Consider the following 23,567-nt stretch of genomic DNA (forward strand, 5'->3'; position numbering starts at 1 on the left):
ACATGTGGGGGAGGCAGGAAGGGTTTGGTGCTCTCCAGAAATTCCTGGCTGAGGCAGGCTGGCTCTTCCTGCTCCTGGTCCAGGAATGCCTGGCTCCCCGGCACGGCTCGTGGCTCCCCGGCACGGCTCGTGGCTCCTCTGCCTGCTGTGGCCCAAGTGTAGGTGCTGGGAGCTGCTGGGGTGCAGCTGGAGCAGGAGGTCACCAAGAAAGCACACAAAGGCTTATCAAACACACAGGTGCAACATATATCAGTGATGCACCTAATCTGTGTGCTCTCTGCTGGGTTTTGAGTCCAAATTGGGATCCACCTGTGTATTTTGGAGGGCCTGAGAGATGCTGTCGGCCTGATGCTGGCTCCTGGCAGCCTGGCTGCTGTGGCAGGGGGCAGGCAAGGACGGGGTGCTGGGAAAGAGGGGCCCTCCCTTCTGCTGTCTGATAGATCCCATCTCATGTTTCTCGCTGTAATCATTGCTTCTGTTTGGGTGAAATCGAACTGGGAGGTGCTGATGGGGTGAACGAAAGCGAGATAAATGTATCATATTATGAAAGTTTAATCCTGCTTTGCCTGGGCTAAAATTACATTCAGAGCGGGAGATAAAAGGCATCAGAATCGCATTATGTAAAAAAAAATCTAGATCATCTTAAAAGGCAGAGTGATAGCCTGGGAGAGCCCCGCGAGCTGGGCCCGTGCTGTGCCACAGCAGCGGGGACAAGACCGGCTGCTCCCTGCCCCGGCACCGATCCTGCCCCGCTCTGAGATGCTGGCGTGGTGTCTGGCCGTGTTAACAGCGCTCTGTGTGCAGGCACGCTCGGAACCATCTCGCCGCTTGGCAGAGGGGATGGTTCTTCTAAGGAACCGAGGTCTGCTGGGGAAATTTTGCCTCCCAGCTCATGCGTTTCTATTGCAGTTCCCTGCGCCGTGTGCCTGATCTCCCGTGGGTTCCTTAAAGCTGCTGGTGGTGCGATGGGCTCCGGGCTGACATCCTAAAGCACAGGGGACCTGGAGGGGGTCTCTGCCTCCCTGACAAACCCCTTGGCTCCCCTGTGGCAAGGACACAAGTGACAGGGATGCTGAGCTGCCCGGAGCCGTACCTGCCATGTGCAGTTTCAGGGGGGTCCAGGGGTCTGGTGGAGCCTCCTGCCCTGGCTGTCCGGGGCTGCTGCGTGCTGTTCTCAGTGCAACGGTGGCTTCCCAAGCTGGAATGTCCCTTGCAGCCCTTTTCCTGCTCCGACACGATTTCCCCGCTTCATAAAAGTGAAAGGTGATGTCTGAGTAAATATTACACTGACCTCTCACCTCTCCGCCTCCTGCTGCCGCTGTTCCTCTCCTCGCTGTTCCTCTCCTCATTAACAGAGCTGGGGGCTGAGCTGGGGCTGCGCAGCCAGGGAGGGGGCTCAGCACCAAGGCAGGAGCTGGTGAGGAAGGGCAGCCTCCTTCCTGGCTGCCACTGAACCCGAGCCTCCTCTGAGTGCGGTAAGTGGCGTTGGATCTGCTTTTGCCTGGGCTCTGGGGAAGCTGTTCTGGGAAGCGCAGGCTCTCCGGGTCGGTGCGAGCGCCACGTAACGCCGTGCCCACGCTGCCAGCCGGGCTGCGGCCACCGGTGCTGCTCAGGAGCAAGGGGAGCTGCTGCTTTGTGCAGTGTCTGTGCTAGCAGAAGCCTCTGTGGAAACAGTTATAGCTGCAAAATCCGGTATTAGCAGGAGGATGTCCAGAGGAGCCGGCACAGGCACCCAGCCTCTGCCTCCCGCAGTGCCCTGGATGCTCCCCTGGGCTGCCCAAGACATGGGAGAAGCTCTTGGGCTGCAGGGCAAAGCTTGCTCCGGTGCAGATGAACTCAGTATCTCTTTGCTATCTAGCAGTCCAGTGATGCTTGGAACGGGGTGTTACAGTCCGTGCCGAGGCTGTTCCCTGTGCATTATCAGGAAGGTTAAAGGAAACGGCTTATTTTGCTTTCAGCTCCTGGCTGGCTGTTAACAGCATTAGAAAAACAGTAATTTTAACTCACTCAGCAGCAGTGACGGGGGGTCGGCTTCCAGCACCCCGTGCCGTGTCTCAGATGCTGAGCAGCAGTGGGGAAAACAGGAAAGCTCTCGGGCAACGCTTGGCTCCGGGCGCGCGGGCTGGGCAGGAAGCGGAGCCACCGCGGTGCGCGCGGGACCTCCGTCGGCCGCTGGCTCAGCGTGGGACAGGCGCCTCGTGGCATTTCCAGGCTCGGCGAGCTGGGAACAAATGCCTCCTGGAGAGATTTATGAGTGGCTTTTCCTCTGTAGCAGTTCTGTGTCCTCGATGAAAGAAGGCTGGGAGCAATGCCTCGTGTGCGGCGCAGGGCGCTCGAGGTTGGGAGGGAAGTTGTGGCTCAGCATCGCCCCGTGGCACCTGGAGGCTGGCAAGGGAAGAGCAGAAGCCTGGCAGCACGTGGAGGTGTGTGTGGGGGTTTCCTCCGTGCTCACGTTTAACACTGCTTTGCGCTGTTCACCTTGAAATAAGCTTCCAAAAAGCGCCTTTCAGCCCCAGCATTTTGAGATGACAGAATTCAAAACCTGTTTTAAGTATTATTTGCTTCCTGATCGCTGCGCTTTCAGACTTTGCCTTGTCAAGGCTCTTTTCATAACCCCAAAGAGGCCGTAGTCTGCTAGCAGTGGGAAGCTGGGATTCTCCAGCCTCTGGGAATTGGCTGTCAGAAAAGCAAGTGCTGTAATGAAGGTGTGCACGTCAGTAGCAGCGTTAAAACTTCCCCAGTCATGTTACTGAAAAGTGCAATTTCCCACTTCGAGAATATTACAGAACAGCAGCGAGCGCCACAGACCGCAGCGTGCCGGTGGCTCGCCTAGGTAGCCAAATATGAGGAGTTCGTGTGCAGCCAGTTCATGTTAAGATCTTTGTTCCCTGTGGCTGGAGAGATTTATTGATGTCAGAGCAGGAAAATGGTAAGTTGGCTGCTTAACAGGGATGTTACAGTTCAACTCCATAAAACATGCAGGCTGTCTCCTTTACTCATTCATTTGCCAAGTACCCAAAAAGTCGCAGTGACAGGAGCAGAGGATGGAGCAGTGCCCTCATGATCGTATTTCCTGTCTTTGCTGGTTTATGTCACAGCCTGCAATGTTATTTTATTAAAAAAAAAAAAAAAAAAAAGAAACCCTGTGAATTTCCTCTTCATTTTTAATGCAATTGCGATGAGGTGGGGCAGGGAAGGAAAAGGGAACGCTGTCATAGGTTTCCTAACTGGCTAAATTATTCCTATCCTAAGGATTTGCCATCTCACAGGCGTTACGTCAGGTCTTGCCTATTGCTAAGTACTGTGTGTGATTCGGGGACGTCTCGGCATGACTGTGCACACTCCAAGCATCTCGGCTATCTCGGGTTTTGGTGAGAAGTGACTGTATGGATGCAGTAGGCAGCCACGTTATCAAAATCCACCCAGGCACAGGGAGGCACTGCACATGGATGTCAGTGCACATGGGTGCAAACTTTACCTGTGCTGCTGCAGCCCCCCGAGCATTAATTCTGCTGCCTTTGTTTTATTAACCGTTGGTGCTGAGGGTAGGGCACAGGTAGGAACGGAGGTGCCCAAATACCTTCCTCAGTTCAGCCCTCAGCTCTGGGAGCTGTAGGTCAGCAGGAAAGGCAAAGCTGCTTGTCGAGGCTAGGAGGAGAGCAGCTTTTTAATAATTTTTTTTGGTGGTGATGGTGTTTTTTTGTTATTCTGAGTCAACAGCTTGTATATTAACTGTTCTCCAAAGCTGCTGCTTACATACTTGCACTCCAGACGCCGAGAAAAGCTTGCTGCCTGTTAGCAGGGAGTGTGAGCTCCACAAAGTCCCCCTGACACGGAAAATGCTTCTGTTTGCCCTTGAACCTTCTAAAAACTGACCTTTGGGGCCTGCCCCTCTCCTTCTGAATCAGTCCAACATTGTGGAGGTATCGCCCGTTGTTTAACAGAAGCTCCACGGGCCAGATGAAAAAACGCTTGCAGTAAATCATCCGTTTGGCTGAGGTCTGGGGCAGCAGCAAAAGTTTGGTTGCAGACTTTGTCTCCAGGCTGTTGTGAAGCTGCCTGTGCAGTCAGCAAGGAGCTCGTCGCGGTGGCAGCGCGGAGCCCTCCCTGCGCTCTCCCTGCCTCCCCTGGCAGACGAGGGGCCTTGCGGGGCAGGAATTGTGCTGAGGGCCCGTGGTGGCCACAGGTTTAGACAGTTTTTTAAAGTCTCATAGCAACCGAGGAGCACGGGCAAGCACTCGGAGTTCAGTGGAAGAAAGAGGCAGGAGCCCCTTTGCTTGTCCGCTGGTGTATAATAAGGTGCCGGGACAAGTGCTTGCGTAACTCGGCTTTTCAGGGCGTGAATTGTGTGCCAGGGGCAGGTCTGTTCGTCGGTTCCACCAGATGAATCGGCTGACTTGGAGGTGGCCACAGCTTGTCTCGGGCTGAGCTGGGGTGTGCTAGAACGAATTTTCAGAAACAACAAACAAAAACAGAGGCTCTTTCAAGGACTTCCAAGGGTGTTGTGTAACTTGTTTAAAAAAATTAACTTTGCCCAGAGCACTGGGTCACTTGGAGGCTTAACCTCAGGAGGGAGAATTTGGGCGGGATCGGGCTGCTCTGCAGCCAGAGGTTTCGCTTCTGAGTGTGGATCCAGCAATGTGGTTTTTAACCATTCGTTTCCTTGCAGACCTGTACGAAATTTCCATCGTAAGCACCACACGTTGCCGTATTATCTGCACTAGCCATCTTGTTTCTGAAGAGGATATAATATTAATTTCCTTGTCACTTAGTTTTTCCCCATGTATTTGGGCTCATTTGATTAATAGTGTTATAAATCTTCCTGCAAGTCAGTTGGGTTTTGTTTCTGGCCTCCAAAAAGACGATGGAGGCAGCACTGATTGCTCCTGGAAAATGCACCAATTTTCCCTCAGAGCTGCATGGAAATTCAGCTTCAAGTACAGAGTTGTTTTTTTTTTTTTTGATAAAGCATCTCAACCTTGTTTCAGTGGAAGTTTTGCAGCTCTCAGGCCACAAAAAGCTGAAATGGCTTAGTTTTGCCTTGTTCTCGTCCCCGGTGATCCTGATGAAATTTTGACAGAACTGGTCGGTGGATCTGGAAGACCAGTTTGTGGTTGTAAAGGAGATGCATGTAAACTGATCCAGCTGAAAGCGTTCCTACAACCTGTGCCAGTTCTCACACATTGCTTTGCTTCCCCTGTATTTCGTGGCACCAACTCCTTTGTGGCTGCAGCCTGCCAAAAGACCCGTCAAGTCCCATGTCCAATTCACCATCCTCGATCCTCCATGGGCTGAATGGGGTCGAGGAAATTTCGTTATCGGTTCTTAGCCCCCAGCCCCTGGGTGATGCTCAGGGAGCGTGCGTGGGGGCTGCCCTGGGAGGTGGGACAGGGACGGGGCCAGACTTCCCCGCGATGGATCCGAGGGTGTGCTAGGAGCTCTCACAGCAGGCAGGCTTGCTGCATTCCTGTGAAATATGGCCTTACAAGTCCTTGAAGGATTTATTGTTTTCCGGCCACTGCTGAATCTGGTCCGATAGTCTGGATATAGGAAGGAAATGACTCAGTTGCTCTACAGACAAGTGCAGCTTTGAAATTCAAAGAGGCAGGAGACAGCTGAGCGGCTCCAGCTCAGCCCCATCGGGAGCGGGGTCCCTGTGGGTCACTCGGTGCCGGCCCCGCGGGCGTGCAGGCGGACGGGGCAAAGGTAGGAGGAGGCTCTGCCCAGCAGTGGTCACACTGATAACTGGTCGAGGCACAAAACCCTCCACACGAGGACAGCAGGGAGAGCAGGTGAAGGCTGGGAGGAGGACGGGGGCTGCTGGCCCCCGCCGCAGCGGCAGAGCAGCTGCAGGACCCCACGCCTGCCCGGCCATCACGAATTGATTGCTGCACTGGGGGCACAGCCAGGGGGTTGCAGGCAGGGTGACGGCTCTCAGGCTCACCGAAGGTTGCTTTCTGCCCACAGCGGGGTGGAGAGGCACAGGGATCCACGTTCTCCCCCAGCTCTGCCGCTCCTCCCGGTCTCCTTCCCTCTCCCCTGCGTGGTCCGGAGCTGGGCGCTGGTCCCTGGTGTTTGTGGCCTGGTCTGAAGCCATGCAGGGATTTGCTACAGCAAGTGGAGAGAAATAGTAATAATTTCATGGAACAAGTGCAGGCATTTGGGGCCTCTTACCCATCGAGGTGTGCAGCCCCTGTGCTGGAACTTGTGGCTGATGTCAGATGTGGACCGAAGCAGATGCTTTTTCCGTCCTGTTATCAGCTTGCTTGGAGAGACAGAAGTTTAGAAATGACAGAAAGATCCTTAACAAAGAAACAAGAGTTAGCGTTAAAAATAAAGAAACAAGACAGCTTGTTTCATCTAGACAGAAGGGTTATTAAACAGGCTTGAATTAATCAGTGATCTGCCAGAGCTCTGAAATGAAAAGCAGGGCAGAGGAGCACGGAGCAGACGAGTGGGAAGCAGCCACATTCTCAGGTGCACTTTGACATCCAGACTCTGTAGGAGAGGAGCCAGAGCTGATGGTGGGATGGAGCTGAGGCAGCTCCAGGCTTTGGGCTCCTCGGCTGGAGCTCAGAGCCTGGAGCGGGGGACATCAGGCTGGCGGTGCTGAGCGCCCCACGGGCACCCATGCACGGGACCTGCTGGTGACCAGCCTGCGTCCCGCGGTGGTGTGCTCCGTGGTGGTCGCTGCCCGTTGTGTTCAGTAGCACCTGGGGAGGAAGCGAGATGCCTGAATCCTGGGAAATGTGAAGCATTTTAAGCACGCTTTCAAAAATGCATCAAGCACCCCAGTGATGCACTTAAAAGGGTAGGCAGGCAGGGGCTTTGAGAGGTAAAGTCACTTCCCTAATGTCATTGATAAAGCTGGTGTTGATTGCAGTTCATAGCAGGTACTTCCACTGAGACAGGCCTGACGAGGGCTGGTTAATGGTCCCTGAAGGGTTCTTCGGTGCTGTGCAGCTCTCTCCTGCATCAACCTGTCTGCTTCAGTTTGGTCCTTAACTTAAGGGCTTTTGCAGTTACGTTCTGCCTTTCCAAATCCATGTGATCCCACAGGGTGGTATCTGGATGATGATTTCTGCCAGTTCTGCAGTGGGAATGCTGGCATTTTGGCTGGCAGCTGCAATTTGGAGTGCAGCAGCGAGCCCTCCGTGCCCCTCGGCTCTGGTCATGGTGGTCACGCACCAACTGAGCCAGTCCATCCGTGTCCCTCCACGCCGCATCCCTGCGGATCCTGCCCAAGGTGGTGCTGCCTGATGTCTGGCTGCTGACCCTCCTGGTGGGGTAAGGGAGGGCACAGTGACGGGCAGCATGTGGCCTGCGGTTGTGTAGGTTCCACTTGGTGCTTATTGCTCATAATCTGAAAAGATGAGCCCGTTCTGGAGTGGCACTGAGTATCGTAACCAGTAAACACCCCTCCAATGGGGAAACGTGCCTGAATGTGCACGCAGGCAGTTGCATGCTCTTAATAATTTCAGAGCTGCTGGCTGAGTGAAATCTATAGCTGCACAGTTGGGGATTCCGCATCTTAGAACCTAATTTTAACAAATGTACAATTTCCTGGTTTACTTAGGTAACAGCACTGTGGCTACTGTGTAAATACATCTGGCTGCCGTGGGGAGTATTGGGGATAACGAACACCACTTGCTGTACGGGGCTGGCACAGCCAAAGGATTTCTGTTTCAGGATTTCTGTTTAATGGAGTGGCTGGGGACCCATTTAATTTGAAGCTGGGGTTCTTCACTTGCCTGTGGTGCACTTGGAGTGAGGCCAGGAGAAGCTGCTGCTTATTTTTCCTCCTCCAGTTCGGTGGCCGCTCTGTGATCTTCCCCGGTGCTGTGCTGTAATATTCTCCTGTAATAAACTGCAGCTGGATGTCACCTGGGGAGAGTGCCGGGCTGTGGCTCAGGAGATAAAACTCCTAGCTTTGCCACAGGGACCTTTTGACTAGCCTTGGGCAAATCATTTAATCATTTAATCTGCTTGCAACTAAGGTCACCATCCGTTAAATTCTATTTTGTCGGTAATGAAGTCCTTGAATAACCAAACAATGTTCAGATGCGCCTCAGTCCAGCAGGACCTGGGTAAGAAACTAGAAAAAGCACTTGGTAAGGGATACACTGACACGGACTGCCTGGAGGAGTTGTGGGCTCTGTTTTTGGAGGTTTTTATCGACAGTTTAGAGAGAGATCTCTTGAGTGATAGTTATAGCTGCTCCTCGCAACAAGACTGGATTAGGGAGTCACAGCTTTCTGGCCACACATTTTTGATTTACTGCTATCCAAAGCCATTGACCCATTTACACGGGTTTTGGATGAAAGTGAGACTTCCCAAAACTTGAATAAACCAGCCATGAAACTTATGAAGTGTTAAATTTCCCTTCGTGTCATACTTCAAGGCAACCAGGAGAGCAGGCGTCTGTTCTGCGCTGCTCCGGTGCGCGGTGGTGTTGGCAGCCCTGGTTCTGTCCTCAGCGGCTGCACGGAGAATAAAGCCCTCTTTTCCCAGCACCTTCTCTATTGACGCAAGGTAATTTATAAGCTATTTCGCAGCAGTGTGCTTGAAGCTCGATAGCTGCCAGCTGTAGTTTCTGAGATAGCAGGTGTCAAGCATCAGTGCAGCGAGAAAGAGAGGTGTCTGATTTCTGCCACCTAGGTGTCCTAGGCTGATTAAGAATTGTGCTGGTCGTCTTTTGGGGCTGGCGGGTTAAATGTCTCCAGCTGTGATGCGCAGCTGGATGTACGCCGTGCCGGGGCTGCAGCTGCAGTCCTGCTTCAGAGTTGCCGGAGGAGCCTGCGCTCCCTCAGAGACGGTGACAATTTTGTCAGCGTTACGGCAACACCGCCTCGCTGTGCTGCAGGGTTCTCGAGCATCCTTGCGGTCAGAGATAGCTGTGCCCATGCTTCCTTGTCGCCGTTATCAGGGGAGAGTAGCTCTGCTCTGCTGAACAATCTCTGCTCAGAGCATTTATGAACACGGGCACAGAGAGGAGGCACAAAGCACTAAACCAGCCCCTTGCACATCCTTTACTGCAGCGGTTTATGCCTGGTAACTCCCCTTTGATTTCAGAGCATTTCCTTTGATTGAACATGAGAGCCTCTCGCAGAAAAGCTTTATCCCCAGTTTGCAAGGGAAACGGCTTGTGCTAAGAGGAACGTGCCTTGTCCAGCTCTATTCAGCAAGTCTGGGAAGAAGCCAGGAGCACCATGAGCCCCAGTGAGGGTGCTGAGCTGCCCGCAGTGCGGTTGCAGCGCTGAGGCTTGCAGCGGTGCTCTCCTGGGTTTCTCTGTTTCTTTTCACCCCAGGCCTGTTGGGATCTGTGTGCTCAAAAGGGAGACTGGGGGAAGAGGTTGCCTATCCGGTATGCATTGTGTAAACAACATCCAAAGGCTGGACAATATGAACGCATTTTGTGCATAATTCATGCAATCGTGTTTGTTATCAGGGAAATGCCTTTTCGTGGCTGAGTTTCGCTCTTCCTCTCCTCTTCCTTGTCCCAGGACTGGAGGAAGCAATGATCACAATGCTGTGTTTTGCCCTCTTAACTTGTTCTCAGAAGTCTGGTGAGCCCGTCCAACACCCAGGGGCTGGGGAGCGGGCGAGCAGCAAAGCAAGGGTGGGGGGGCAGGAAGGTGTCTGCTGCCTGAAACCCAAGGGGCTTGGTGTGCATGTAATCCTTTGGGAATGGCTTGGTGTTTGCTGTCCCTGTGGTTCGGTAACTTCTGCTTTGCCCTCTGTCACCGAGGAACATTGTGGATGAGGCCGGGGCTTGCAGCTTCTGTGTTGTTGGCTGCAGAAACGAGGCAGGGGGCTTGTTTTCCCACAAAATCAGATGTAAAAAGGTTTTTTCTCATCCTGAGTCAGGACGGGTTTTCAGGACGGAAGCACGGAGCCAAGCTTTGCTCTGGTGACACTTCTCACCGGACACGTGGGTGAAGCACCCGTGGGCTGGCAGCGGTGTCCCCGCCACCAACACTTGCCAGAGCTGCCGGGCACCTCGCTGGTGATTTACAGCTTGCTTTTACTGTTAGAGCAAAATCCTTCTAAAAATAAACAAAAGGTGCTGGGAGTCCTGGTCATTGCTTTATGTTAGGAAAATGTAATTACTTCACGCTGAGCAGGCTGGGGCAGGGCTCTTGGGCAAGGGCTCAGCAGCGGGGACTCCCCCGGGTGCTAAGAAGCGAGCAGGCAGGGCTGTGACCGAACCCCAGGTTTGTGTTGGGAACTTCCCAGCGCTCGCTGATGCTCAGATCAGACAGTTTGGCTCAGATCTGTTGTCTAATTAAAACACAACAAAACGCTATTAATTATTGCGAGGTCTTTCTCCACGGCTGACAAATGTCCTGAATATCACGTCTTCGAAGGAGATGCAGTGATTTATCACTGCAACAGCTCTAATGGCCGGAAATATTTCATAGAAAGACTTCTGATCAGCTCCAGGAGGGAAGCAGAGCAGGAGTGTCCTCACTACCACAAAGTGGACAACTCTCTGCTTTTTTTCCCTCGTTTTGGATGACAGATACTGTATGGAGTCAATGTGAAGAGGAAGGATCGGGCTGGTGCAGGGGTGAGGTTGTTCCAAAGGGTTTGCTCTCATGTTTTTAGTTTATATAGTGCAGCCTGCCCTTTCGGTGACCCTTCCTATAATTCTGGGGGGTTTCTGGCAGGCTGGTGACCTGCAGGGGAGGTCAGGGGAGCGAGCCAGCCTGCTGCCCCGCTCCTGGCCTCACGGCAATGAATCTTACAGGGCTATAAAAAGCAAAAAGGGCAGAATCCACCTCCAGCTTAGAAAATAATCACGGCCCTCTACGCCCCCCGCTGCCAGCCCTACCATTTCTCATGAGGCTCCGTTCTGTGAGACAGCTCCCCAAACCCGCCTGGCCCCGGGGGAGCACACCAAGTTTTATGGTGTGCCGGAGCCATTTGGGGGGTGCTGGCGCACCGGGTGGGTGCCGGCTCCTGTGCTCACCGCGAGGCTTGGCACCAAACGAGCCCGGGTGCGTGGCCAGGCAGGGGGCAGCGAGGTGCTGCCAGGTGGCACCTGGGGACCCTCGTGGGGATGACAACGGCCGTCGGACCGCGAGCAGCTGAGACCTCGATGGGAATGGGGCAGAGGCACATGCTGGCCGGGGGCTCGTGTCTGAATTACTGCCTAGGAGAGCAGCCCTGCCCCTGAGAGAAGATAGCAGTGCCACGCAGAGAAGGCAGCTGCTGCACTGATGACATCAAAATTGTTCCTTTGATCCGTCATTTTCCACGGGAGATCCTCTCCTTTTTATTTGGCTTTAATTTCCTTTTTTTTTTTTTTTCATGTGCATAAAATACAACTAATGACAAACTGTGGTGCCTGTGAGTGACTGACAGCTGAAATAAGAGAAATGACTAATCATGCCTCCTGAAGCCCTGTCGCATGGAGATTAAATGAGCCCTTTTTTCTTCCCCCCTCAATGAGAATCATGGGCATTTGAATAATAATATTATAGTCTCCATTAGGATGACAGTGGGGGAAAAAAATCGGCTCAGACCTGTGATTATTCCTTCAATCTAATAATTATTTAAATACCAGATAACTCCTTTCAGCCTAATTGAGGTCTTTCAGCTGCTTGGGTTTATATTGTGTCCCTGAATTTACTCTCTCTTTTACCTTGCGTTACTAATAGCTTCAGATTGCTTTTAAAGCCATATTTTAAACTCACTTCCAAAAAAAAAAAGGGGGGGGGGGGTGGAATTAATGGCCCAAGGGTATTAAGAGCCAGAGTTAAAAACACCTACTGTCTCTTTTCCCTGGTGTTTAACTCTCCTGCCATGCTTTGCCATCCCCGACCTCTGCCGTAGGTTTTCCTCTGGTGCTCCGTGTCATCCCAACCATGTTCTGTGCCACGCGTGTCCCCCTGCGTGCCCCATCCCACCCATGTTCCAGATCCTTTGGGCAGGGGAGATGTCAGTTCACGGCCATGCTCTGTCATCTCCAAACGATGTTTGAAAGCATGGATTCTTCTTCCTGGATGATCTGTCCTGCCGCCGGCAGCGGCTGCTCCCCGTGCCCTGCCGACCCCTCGTTGTGAGGCGCTGCCTGCAAGCTGGACTGCAGCTGACAGCTCCGCTGCAGCGCGGGACGGGCTCGTGCTTCTGGGCTGTCTGCAGGGGGAAACCCAGCTGGGAAAACATAAAGCTGCTGCCATCCAAGTGAAGCTCTTGTCCCATGCGTACATACAAAGGAAGATCTTTAATGTCGAGTTGGTGCTGCTCTTTTCTCACTTTGGAATGAAACAACTCTTTCAAAAATGCGAAGGCAGGTGAACCGCTGTGTCCAGAGCTCTACAAGAGTCTCTTGATTCTTTGCAGAATTTCTTTTCCTTTCTGAGCTTCCCTTGAGTCCCAGAACCCTCTGTCCCAGAACCACCTCCTCCTTTCCCTGCGTGCCCATGGCCCCTCAGTGTCCTGCCTTGGCCGCTTGGCCGCGTTCCCGAGGACGAAGCTGCGCGAGGTTGTGGACCCTGCTGCGGGCACCAGCAGCCCTCTGAGCAGAGCCTCGGGAGCTGCTTGCTTGTTGTCCTTCTGCAAGCTTCTCGGGGCAGAGACCAGCTTCAGGGTGCTCCCCAAGGAGCTTGGCAAGGAGAGCAGGGGTGGCTGAGCCACGGGGCAGTGGTCGCTGCGGTGCCACCCTGGGACCCCCACTATCGCCGCAGCAAGAAGAATGCGGCTGCGTTCGGGTGGGAGCTGGCAGGGGCAGAAACTGCTTCAGCCAGAGGTAGAAATCAAGAAGCTGGAAATAAGAAGCAAGCAGCTGGGGAAACGTATCCCTGAGCAGAATGAGAAACCCATTATCGTGCTCCTTCCCCTGTCTTGTCAGTGACACTGAAACGTGCAGCGCGGGGACAGAGCTCCTTTGTCACCTTTCAGAAACACCCGTCTCCAGCTCCCGGCGTTAACAAGCCTAAAGAGCGGCCATTCGGTGACACTCGCTTATGAGCTCGGTGTAGGTTTTCAGCAGCATGAATTATTTTAAATACCAAAACCGAGATCAGCATCAATCAAAGCGGAGGCTGCCGACAGCCCCGACAGCTGCGTGTGGGGCGCGCGAGGGAGCAGCCTCCTGCGTGCAGCGCCAGGCGGGTGAGGGCAGGCAACGAGGACTGATGCCAGGAGGGGTGCGAGTCAGGGAGATGCGATCCCTGTTTTCTAAGGTTTTGCTGTGGTTTAAATCATGTACATCCCCATACAAGCTTCCCCCTGGCTTGCAGAGCCACAGAGGAAGGCAAGAGGGAAGGTGGCTCATCCTCTGCATCGTCCCAGGGCTGGTGTGACCCTGCGGTGCGGTGGTGGAGAGTGTCTGTCCCCAAAAGAAGATGAGATAGATCCCAAGATCATCCATCCTGGCGTGTGCAAAATCTGGGATAAAGGAGAACTTTGTGATAGTTTTCTGAGTCCAGGTTGTTGAATGCATCTGTGGTGATGAGCAAGGCTGAGGTTGAGCTGGGAGCCCAAGTCAGGGGCAGCAGCAGGTCTGGAGGTGGTACCCAGGGGAGATGCAAGCCAGTGACTTCCAGGCACATCCCTGCTGCCAGGAGAGGTCCCCAGCCCCCGTGCAGGGATGTTCTGGGGGCTGATGTGAGCTGCCCACCTCCAGTGAGCACTGAGCAGCTCCACCAGCTGTGTCCTTGCGGTGTTTCAGGGTGCTCAGCTGGCAGCACTTACAGCAGGTTTGCAGGAGCCCAGGGAGGTGCAGGCAGCACACGGCTGAGCTGGGAACCGAGCATGGGATGGTCCGTACCAGATCCTTCTTGCACGAGACAGACACAGAAATGCATAGATTTGCATGGTCTCTGATGCCTGTTGTTAGCAGTTTGCCCTCTCGGTGGAGGCGCTAAATGCCGAGCAGAGCAGGCAGAAGGGTTCTGAATGTCCTGCTGAGCAGCTACGGTGTCCCCGTGTGCACGCTGCCCGGAAGGGCGGACGAGGAGCTCTGCTGTAAACATGCCTCACGCAGCCGAGCCCGGCGCTCGTTTCCTAAGGAAATTCCAGGCTCGTGAGTCCTGCCTCGGCCTGCCGGCTGTCGGGCAGGCAGGAAGGGGCAGGGGCCAGCGGGCTCCGGCACCCTCCCAGCGCCCGTGGCTGCGGTGCTGGTGGTGGGGAAAGATCCAAGGTGCCGGCGGCTCCGGGCTTGGGCTGGGCATCAGCAGCTAAAGGAGAGCAGGGCTCTGCTGACCCTGTCCTGCTTCATTAAGGGCGATGCTGGGGTAACGCTTGGGTGTGTGCCCTTCCCTGAGTGTCCAGAAAGGGCAGAAGGGGATGAGCTGTTTTCAACACGATGGAGCGCTTGCTTTAAATGCCTGTGTAGCTCTTCCTGTGGCAGCAAGAGCTCTAAAGCATCCTTAGGTCATTATCTCTTCTGATTGTCCATCAGTCATCTGCTGGGAGGAAGGTGGGTTTAGTGGTTACTCGTGCTCGTGGGGTGTGCGGTGGCTGTGCTGCCCCACGGTCTCCTTGCCTCTGCCCAAGACCATGTCTTGTACTGCGGAGTTCCTCTCTGTGACAGTTTTGGGTGGCTGGTGGTGGGAGGGAATTTAAGGACCACATAAAATGTTTTCCCCAAATGGACGCTTTCTGTTAAATAATAATAGTAATGTCTTCCACGCCTCTTTGCCACAGAGATTGTGGCCAGAGTTATCCAGCTCAAGTCTTATTCCATCGCCTTGTCCTCACATTCTCACCCAAATGGCCACGTCATGCAGAGGAAGCCCTTCTGATGGTTATCCACAGAGCTGTTAGGAAGGGCACAGGGACAGTTTGCTTGGCATGCGTCTCTGGGACAGTGTCCAAGCTGCTTTGCATAGGTTTTCATGATCACCTGGAAGTTTTGTTAGAGCAGGAAACTTGTCCGAGCTTCCCAAACTGGTAGTTTCTCCCCTGCACATGGTGCTGCTGGCTCCATTTGCATCTCATCTACCCGCTGTGTGCCTCCACCCCAAATCAGCTGCTTTTCGGCAGCAAAGTGCCTTGTAAAGGCTGAGAAACGCTGCTGCCTGAAAAGCACCTGCGCAGGTAGTGCTGGCTCGGGGGAGTGGTGGAGAGGACATCCTGATGGCTTTGATGTGTGCGTGCTCACTGCACTCGCCTGCATGAGATTTCTTTTGCAGGTTTTCAGATTTAGTCATAGAGGATTTAAAGGTAGAAAACACCTCTTATTTCCTCTGCTGCTTCCAACAACATACCCTGCAGGAGACATCCTTTTAGCCAAGATTGCAGATTGATGGTTGGGTGTGTGAACTGCGGGCTTTGTCTTGGGCTGAAGCTGCTTATCCCCTCCCATGGCTGAGCAGAGCACATTATGAACAGCCAAACCACATAACAAATTAACACGCAGAGCCTGAACCAAGTGGCAAAACATCAAGCCTGGTCTGTTTACCAATAAGTAAGGAGACCTGCTTAATTCTTGTTGGGCTTAGAGATGTCCTCACTTTATCTCAAGGACTGTGTAATTAGAAAGCCTCCTTTGAATTTTATCTGCAGGCACACTGGGTCTAATCCTTTGCTCTGTCTGGTTTTCTTCTCTCCCCTAGAACCATGTGAGGGACGTTGCTGGGGCACAGGACACGCGCGGGGAACACGAGGTTTGCCTTTCCCAGGATGGATCAGAGGAAGAACTGGCCTCGGGTACCGGACTCCGATGGCTGGTCGGTGGCTTTGCTCTGTCTCTTCCTGGCATTGCTGTCCCGAAACGTGTCCGGCAGCGCCTTGTTCAGCACTTTCCACTCGGAGAACCGGGACTGGACTTTCAACCACCTGACTGTGCACCGAGGTACCGGAGCCGTTTATGTGGGAGCTATCAACAGGGTTTACAAGCTGTCGGGTAACCTGACCATTTTGGTGGCTCACAAAACCGGCCCCGAGGAGGACAACAAATCCTGCTACCCGCCCCTCATCGTGCAGCCATGCAGCGAGATCCTGACGCTCACCAACAACGTCAACAAGCTGCTGATCATCGACTACTCCGAGAACCGGCTGCTGGCGTGCGGCAGCCTCTACCAGGGCGTCTGCAAGCTGCTGCGCCTGGACGACCTCTTCATCCTGGTGGAGCCCTCGCACAAGAAGGAGCACTACCTCTCCAGCGTCAACAAGACGGGCACAATGTACGGCGTGATCGTGCGCTCCGAGGGCGAGGATGGGAAGCTCTTCATCGGCACGGCAGTGGATGGGAAGCAGGATTATTTTCCCACCCTCTCCAGCCGTAAGCTTCCCCGGGACCCAGAGTCGTCAGCAATGTTGGATTATGAGCTCCACAGTGACTTTGTCTCATCCCTGATTAAAATCCCCTCAGATACCTTGGCCCTCGTGTCGCACTTTGACATCTTCTACATCTATGGCTTTGCCAGTGGCAATTTTGTGTACTTTTTGACTGTCCAGCCAGAGACCCCAGAGGGTGTCTCCATCAACTCTGCCAGTGACCTCTTTTACACGTCTCGCATCGTCCGTCTCTGCAAGGACGATCCCAAATTCCACTCCTACGTCTCCCTGCCCTTCGGCTGCGTCAAGGGGGACACGGAATACCGCCTCCTGCAGGCAGCCTACCTTTCGAAGCCAGGAGATGTGCTGGCCAGGTCCCTCAACATCACGGCCCAGGAGGACGTCCTCTTCGCCATTTTCTCCAAGGGACAGAAGCAGTACCATCAGCCACCGGACGACTCCGCGCTCTGCGTCTTCCCCATTCGCACCATCAACGCCCAGATCAAGGACCGCCTGCAGTCCTGCTACCAGGGCGAGGGCAACCTGGAGCTCAACTGGCTGCTGGGGAAGGACGTCCAGTGCACCAAAGCGGTAAGGATGCCCTTGCAGTTGACTCTTGCAGCCTTTGGTATTAACACAGGGCCCTGTGGTGTATGAGTTGCAGGACAGGATTAATCTTTCCATGCCTCAGTTTCCCCAAACATAGGTGGATGTAGCAGTCCTTTTCCTTTTTAATCCCTATCGTTATCAAGCAGTTGGTGATGACAGCGAAAGGAAGGGATAGCACTGAGGCAGACAGATAAAGGTGTGCCGCTTGTCGGAAGGGTTTGCTGTTCCTTGCCTCGGGCTCTGGGAGCCGGAGGAAGGCTCTCACCCTTCCCGCAGCAGGAGGGTGGTATCAGCAAACCAACAAGGTAAATACAAATGACAGTTGCATCTTTTGTGGTTTCCTTCAGCTGATTTCTTTAATCTTGATCACATGCAGATTGTTCTAGGGCTGACTTGAGAATCCCTGGGGCCTTCTTTTGCCAAGCATATTAAGTTTGGCTGCTGGGAGGAGATAAACGTGTAGGTTAAATGAAATGAAAGAAGGAAAGGAAAGCGCTGGCTTTTGCAGGGGAGAGTTATCCCATCGCGGTTGTGGCTGAATGTGTCTGAGCCCTTGGCAGTTGCTGAATGTCCCTTGTGGAAAACAAGTGAGTGGATTGCAGTCGGTGTGATGGGGAGCAGCCCTACGGCACTGCCCTGCTGCGTGGGAGAGACCGCTGAGACCCCACGGGGATCTGCTGGGGGGCTGCACTCCCTGCTGCTGGCTGGGAGCGGGGGAAATGCCCCATGGCCCCGCCAGCCCCATGGCCCTGCTCCCCCACTGCCTGCTCCCCTCTCTGGGAACCGGCTGCTCCATGCCCTGAGCTTCACTCACGGCTGCCCCAAATCTTCTCTTTCCAGCCCGTTCCGATCGACGACAATTTCTGTGGGCTCGACATCAACCAGCCCCTGGGCGGCTCGGTGCCAGTGGACGGGGTGACGCTCTTTACCTCTAGCCGGGACCGGATGACTTCTGTTGCTTCATACGTCTACAACGGCTACAGCGTGGTGTTTGTGGGGACTAAAAATGGCAAGCTGAAGAAGGTAAGGTTATTTCTGTGGCTTTGGAGAGCCAGGATCCATTTTTCTTTGCTATTGGGAATGTCTGATACCTGCGGCTGCTGCTGTATCTTGCCAGTATTTCCCAGCATGAAACTGGGAGCCAGTAGGGAGCCAAAACTGGAGGGCTTGGGTCACAGCCCTGAAGTGGTGAGGCTGTTCATCCATCAGCGCTGTCAGTGCAGAGCAGAGTTGTTGTGGTTTCTTTTGAAGCAGAGGTGTTTTGAACCAGCCTGGTCCCAGAAAAGGGACTGGACGGGGCCATGCGGCGCCGCGTGCTGTGCAGCATCACAGCTCTGGAGCATCCCTGCCGTCGGGCCGGGAGCAGCCCCTTGCTGTGCTCGCACCACCACCTTCCTTCAGCAGCGGGTCAATGCGGGTCTCAGCACCGGGCCAGCTCTTTCACACGCTGCCTGTCTGTATATTGCAGCATTAGCCTGTTTGTTTGTTGGGTTTTGCGTTGTTTTTAGCATTCGATCATTCAGATAACTTGTGGTGTGTGTTCATGGGGCTGTTGCAGAAATTACCAGGGCAATAATGGGCTGGGCTGGTCAGAGGGAAGTGAGGAGCTGGCTCAGTTTGTGGAATGCGGCCAAGAGAGTGAGCCTCAGCGAACTGTGCTCAGAGGTCTCGGCTATTTCCCTTTTTGTGACACTCTGATGGAAATCCTGCAGTAGTTTTGAGTTGTTTCACAGCAATCCTTCTGCAGTTTGTGTAGAAAAACGAGCATGAGAGCTTTTGGGGTTTGCTTTGGTGATGGCAGTAGTGCTGACGGTGGCAGATTTTGGGCCATGGAATGGGTTAACTTGGCTGCACTTGGAAACCAAGCCGCAGGGCGAAGTCCTCCTGCTCTGTGCCTCCCTCTTCCCCCAGACAGCTGGATGACTGATCCAGCCTGGAAGATAAAATTCCTCACCCTTTGCATCACAAAAGCTGGGGCTAGTTGCCTAGGGCTAAGAAAGTCTCCGTGCTGTTTTCTTCTCCCAGCAGCAGGAGCTGGGGGACCGCTGGGTGGGTTTTAAGGTTCTGGAGTTGAATTGGGATTTTCCCCCTTCTATTTCCCCCAAACTGCTCTTCAGTAAGTGGGCTACAAAGGCTGGTCTGGTCAATCGCCCATCCATTGAGTGTGGTCCTCAGAAGACCTATATTGCAACTGAGTGTGGAAATGGCCTTGGGGACATGGAACTGGGACCAGCTGCTGGAGAGGACCCCCCCTTGCTGTGCTTCTCCAGCACAGCTGCAGCTGGAAGCCAGCTCCCCGGTATGTGCAGGCACTGGGTCCGGCCCCAGCAAAGCCAGCCTCAGAGATGCTGCTCTGGAAAGCTGAGATCCTTCAAATTACACTAACACGTGAAAGACAGCATTTGGTGAACCTGCTAAATGTAGTCCCTGCTCCCCCGTGCCATGGAAAGAGTTAACAAATGTAATCAACTGCAGGTTGTTAATTTTTTGTGTCCTTAAGCAGCAGGGAATTTCTTCCTCATCTATCCAGGAAGATACAAGGACAGGCAGATACTACACTTGACTGTCTGCATCATTTTAATTACATCAGTTCATTAATATTCATTCGGCACTTTACAAGTGCTGAGCAGTAGTAAATTAGGTGCCTCCCTGGTGCCTCTCAGCTGCACTGGGGCAATGCTGAACGTAGGGGAGAGAAGGGGCTTGAGCAGAGCCCCCCTGCCCCTGCGCAGCCACACGGGGTGCGCCGGCTTCTCCTGGCCGAGGGGATGGAAGAAGCACCCTCAGCATATTGCAGATGCATATGCTACCGAGCTGTGCAGGCTGCCGTGGTACTTGCTGTTCAGTGTTTTGGGGGGAGTCGGGGAGGTGCCTCATTTAGAGGCAGTTAGAGCAAACAGCTTGTGCCTGCACACTAGGTATTTACTGTAGCGTTGCATTAATTATGTAGGATTACAGAAGAAGCATTCTCTCCAGCAGGGTTTAATTCCTTGTGCTAGTCTACATTGAAGACCCACTTAAACACCTACCTTTCTGATGCAAAGTTAATCTATTTATGCCCATCCACTTCACTGCTTTGGGCAGGAAGGGAGCCGTGCGGGGCTGGGGGAGGAGGGATGTGGGGATGGTCCAGGCTTTACCTGCTGTTGGAGCCGGTGGCGAACAGGTGCTGAGAAAATTGGTTCATGTCTCCAGCGAGTCTGTTCCAGGCGTTTGCTACAGTCAGCCTTCGGTGGCATCTGCCAAGCACCTTCTCGACATGCATCAGCGTGGTGTGCTGCCGCTCAGCCCCGTGCCTCCTGTTACCCGTATCGCTGCCCTGTCCCGTGCTGCATGGGGCTGGGAATGCTCTCTGTCTTCTGGTCCTGCCCATGCTTTCAGTAAATCTATTCCCTTTTGGCACGTGGGTTTATCTTTTATGTGGCCTAAGAGGCTGTATGAAGCATGGGGAGCAGCTTTGCTGTTAGCTGAGGGGCTCCTGGGGCATTTGTTGCCCTGGTGGTCCCTGGATCCGTGCGTGCTCCACCACCAGACATGTCCGTGAGGGCACGGGATGCTCAGGGCTGTACACGTTTCTGTCTCTCCTTCTCTGTATGTGAAATGAGGACAGTAAAAATGTGCATACTTCTGTGAGTGCCAGAGATTTACAGATAAACACCTCTCCTCCGTCTCACCACCCTGCACATCTACCTACACAACGATGTCTGAGAGCTGCGTCATGCCTATTCCCTCTCCCGCAGTTGTTGATTTACTTTGGAAGCGAGCTGGTGGCTCAGTCTGGGATTTCAACGAAGAGACTTTTGTGTAGCTGCAGGAAAGAAGTCAGGGAGCCAGCTCTGAAATCTCTTACATTTGTCTGTGCTTCCCCCGTGAGAGTTCACTGCTGAAAACTCCGTGCTATCTCACTGCTGTCCTTCCTGTTAGCCGCTCACCTGCTCGCTCGTGCGCGTCCCCCTGGGGGGCAGCTGCTGCTGCGGCCTCTGCCCCGAAGGAGCTTGATGCTGGAGGTCCCCAGGCCCCTATTTTTTCCAGCCCTACCCCTTTCTCTGTTTCCTGGGGTGTGTTTGAAGCGCCTTTCTCCAGCTCCAGCAGGGGTTGGGACCTGTTTTGTGTCTCTCAGCCACCTCGCGCAGCCGGTGCAATAGCGCGTGCACCTCTCTGCCCTGTCCTTGCTGAAGGGAAAAGAGAGAGTCAATAGATCCATTCGTCATTCAAACCCTGTGCCGGCGGAGGAATTTGCTCACATAGCACTGGCTCATCCAGCCTGACACCCTGCCATGGGATTTGCCTTGGGCAGGGGGTGCTCAGTGCCTGTGGCCGCCCAAGGGGCACGTGCTGCAGGATCGCTCCTGGGGCTGCACCCTGCGCACGAGGCCCCATGGCATGGGAGACGAGCGGGCAGCTTGGATCCCCAGCAGCCTCCGGTTTTTGAGAATTACCCACCCTCAGCAGTTTTCTCTAAGTGGGTGAAGAGCAAATGTGCTGATGAGGCTGTGACCTTCTGGATAAAGCACGGTACGCGGGGTCCTGCTCTCTCCGCAGCTTGGTGCTCTGGCTCTCCTGCAAAGGGCTCGGCTTTGTGGCTGGGGGAGCAAAGTGGGTAATGGGATCATATTAGAGATGTAACTGCTCAGAATTGTGGCTTCCTGCAATAAAGCAATTTTCATCGAGCAAAATTAGAAGAGACATTAATGCAACAGTTAACAGCAACTAACTGCTGGGGGGAGATGTGTCGGCTTGCTTGCTCTGTTTATGGGCTTTATACAATTCCATCAATATTGATGTGTGATGCCTTTGATTTTGACACTAATCATTGCTATGAATTAAATTTGCAGCCATATAATTAGGACTGCTATTAATAGGGCCTCAAGCTAAGCACTGCTGCGTTAGTTGTCTTTTTCCTGTTGGAAAACGGCATCCACGGAACTCAGCTAATGTAGTTTGCCTGGTAGATGCTGAGACTGATGTGAAAATTATACTTGCTATATTTAGAGGGGCTCATCTGAAAGGCAGATGAATGGGAAGGGTCAGACTCTGAGGTTTCCTGAGAACTACACTGGAGTCACTCGTAAACTTCCTAGCAGTTTGCTGCTTTTTCTCTTCAGGTGCAAAGGCTTAGTGGGAGAGAGCAGGGTTGCCAGAAGAAAAGAGTAAGCCTCAGTTGTCATGCCCGAAGGGCTGCTATTGCAAGCTTTTTTCCTGTTTTAGCTGCCCTTGTGCAAATCTTTCCGTTTATATCTCCTACCCAATGCTGTTTCAACTCTCTATCCCTGTGCGTGCCCGGTTTCATCTCAGCAGGCTGAGCACAGTGGCTGGTTGGCAGCATGGCTCACCACTAAAAATCAATCTTGTATTTCATCCCAAGAGGTGTGTTTCTTATTAGATCTAATAAATCAGTGAAGTGCCCTTCATTCAGCTTGTCAATGGAGGACATTGTTTGTGATCAAGAATAAATAAATGTCTCTTCTATGTCTGACAGTGCACAGTCCAAGTATTATTTTGCCGTCATGCTGTTTATGCCTGCTCTGGAAAAAACTCAGTTCCTGCAGTGGCTCAGAGCCTCGCTGTGCCTTGGGAGGTCTAGGACACACTTTCCAGCACTGCCTGAGTTCCAGCTATCCAGGGCAGGCCCAAAGGCTGCTCTCCGCATCCAGAGATTGCTTCTACAAAGCCAAATGCTCTGCGTTGGCCGTCTTCGATGTCCTTGGTGTTACAGACAAGAACTCAGGAATGGGGGTTGGTTATTCCAGGTGCCAGGAGGTGAAGGGGATGGTGTTTGCATCTCAATTTGTGCCTGATCCTCCTGGACAAATGGGGTCAGTCACTGTCCTACACAACCGTAGCACGCTGTCCCAGTTACTCTCGTGCATGGCTTGAATCAATTCTGGCGTGCAAGGTCACCCGAGAGGAGCTGGTTGGGATCTGTCGGGAGGAAAAGTACTACAGAAAGATATGTAGTGCTGTGCCCGGTTTTCGTGTTTGGAAATGGGATCATGCCTGCCCGTTGAATGCCCGATGCACAGCGCATAGTGCTGTTTGTCCTTGCTTTCAGCGAACCCCCGCGGTTGTAGGGGACGGTGATAACTGATGGGCTGACACAGGCAGGGGAAAGGCGAACTTCTGAGTATATTGTTATGTCTTGGTATGCGATGGTTTTATTCAGCCTGGATGATCTAATTTGTTCCATTAGTGGGAATAAAACAGATGTTTCACAATGAAATATATGTCTGGACCTGTCCTTATCTGACTTCATTCTACGGATAGTTATCTCATCCTTTTAATTTATCCTTAATTATCTCCTCCACGCACATTCTTGGAGCACTTTAGGAAAAAAGTCAGTTGCATCACTGTGTAGAGAAGCCAAGAGGACATCGGGCTGTTATTGAAGAGATGAAAGTCATCTGCTCACAGCCTCCTTCCCGAGGAGTTTCCCAGCGCCGGCTGTCTGCTGCAGCTCAGCGATCCGTCCATCACGGGGACGCGGACCTCTGTGTCCCAGCAGAGGTGGTAGGCAGCAGGTGATTCTTGATTAAGCTTTATAATTGAAAGATCTGAGAAACAAGGCTCTGTTTCTTGCTCTAGGAAGTGAAATAAGGGGCATTTGGCATTATATTGCTTGTGATTTGCTATGGTGCGGTGGGAGAAGGTACTCCAGCCTCAGACAGTAATTCCCCTTTGAGTGAAAGGGGGGCTCTCAGAGCATGGCCCTGGCAAACAGACACCTGATC

General features: G+C 53.2%; 1 protein-coding gene across 4 annotated transcripts in view; it reads left to right on the forward strand.

Moving 5' to 3' along the window:
- The window catches only part of PLXNA2 (plexin A2), a 381,872-nt gene that overhangs the window by 224,394 nt on the left and 133,911 nt on the right, over window positions 1-23,567 (forward strand). For 3 of the 4 annotated variants that reach the window (XM_083812470.1, XM_083812471.1, XM_083812473.1), the window contains 2 exons: window positions 15,567-16,821; window positions 17,680-17,862. In XM_083812470.1, coding sequence (XP_083668596.1) covers window positions 15,634-16,821; window positions 17,680-17,862 — 1,371 coding nt within the window. In that variant the 5' untranslated portion in view covers window positions 15,567-15,633. Of the gene's footprint in view, window positions 1-1,334; window positions 1,476-15,566; window positions 16,822-17,679; window positions 17,863-23,567 lie in introns of those variants that run through there. The other variant, XM_083812472.1, reaches the window with a different exon arrangement.

This window comes from Anser anser, assembly GCF_964211835.1.
Source record: "Anser anser genome assembly, chromosome: 27".
Classification (NCBI taxonomy): domain Eukaryota; kingdom Metazoa; phylum Chordata; class Aves; order Anseriformes; family Anatidae; genus Anser; species Anser anser.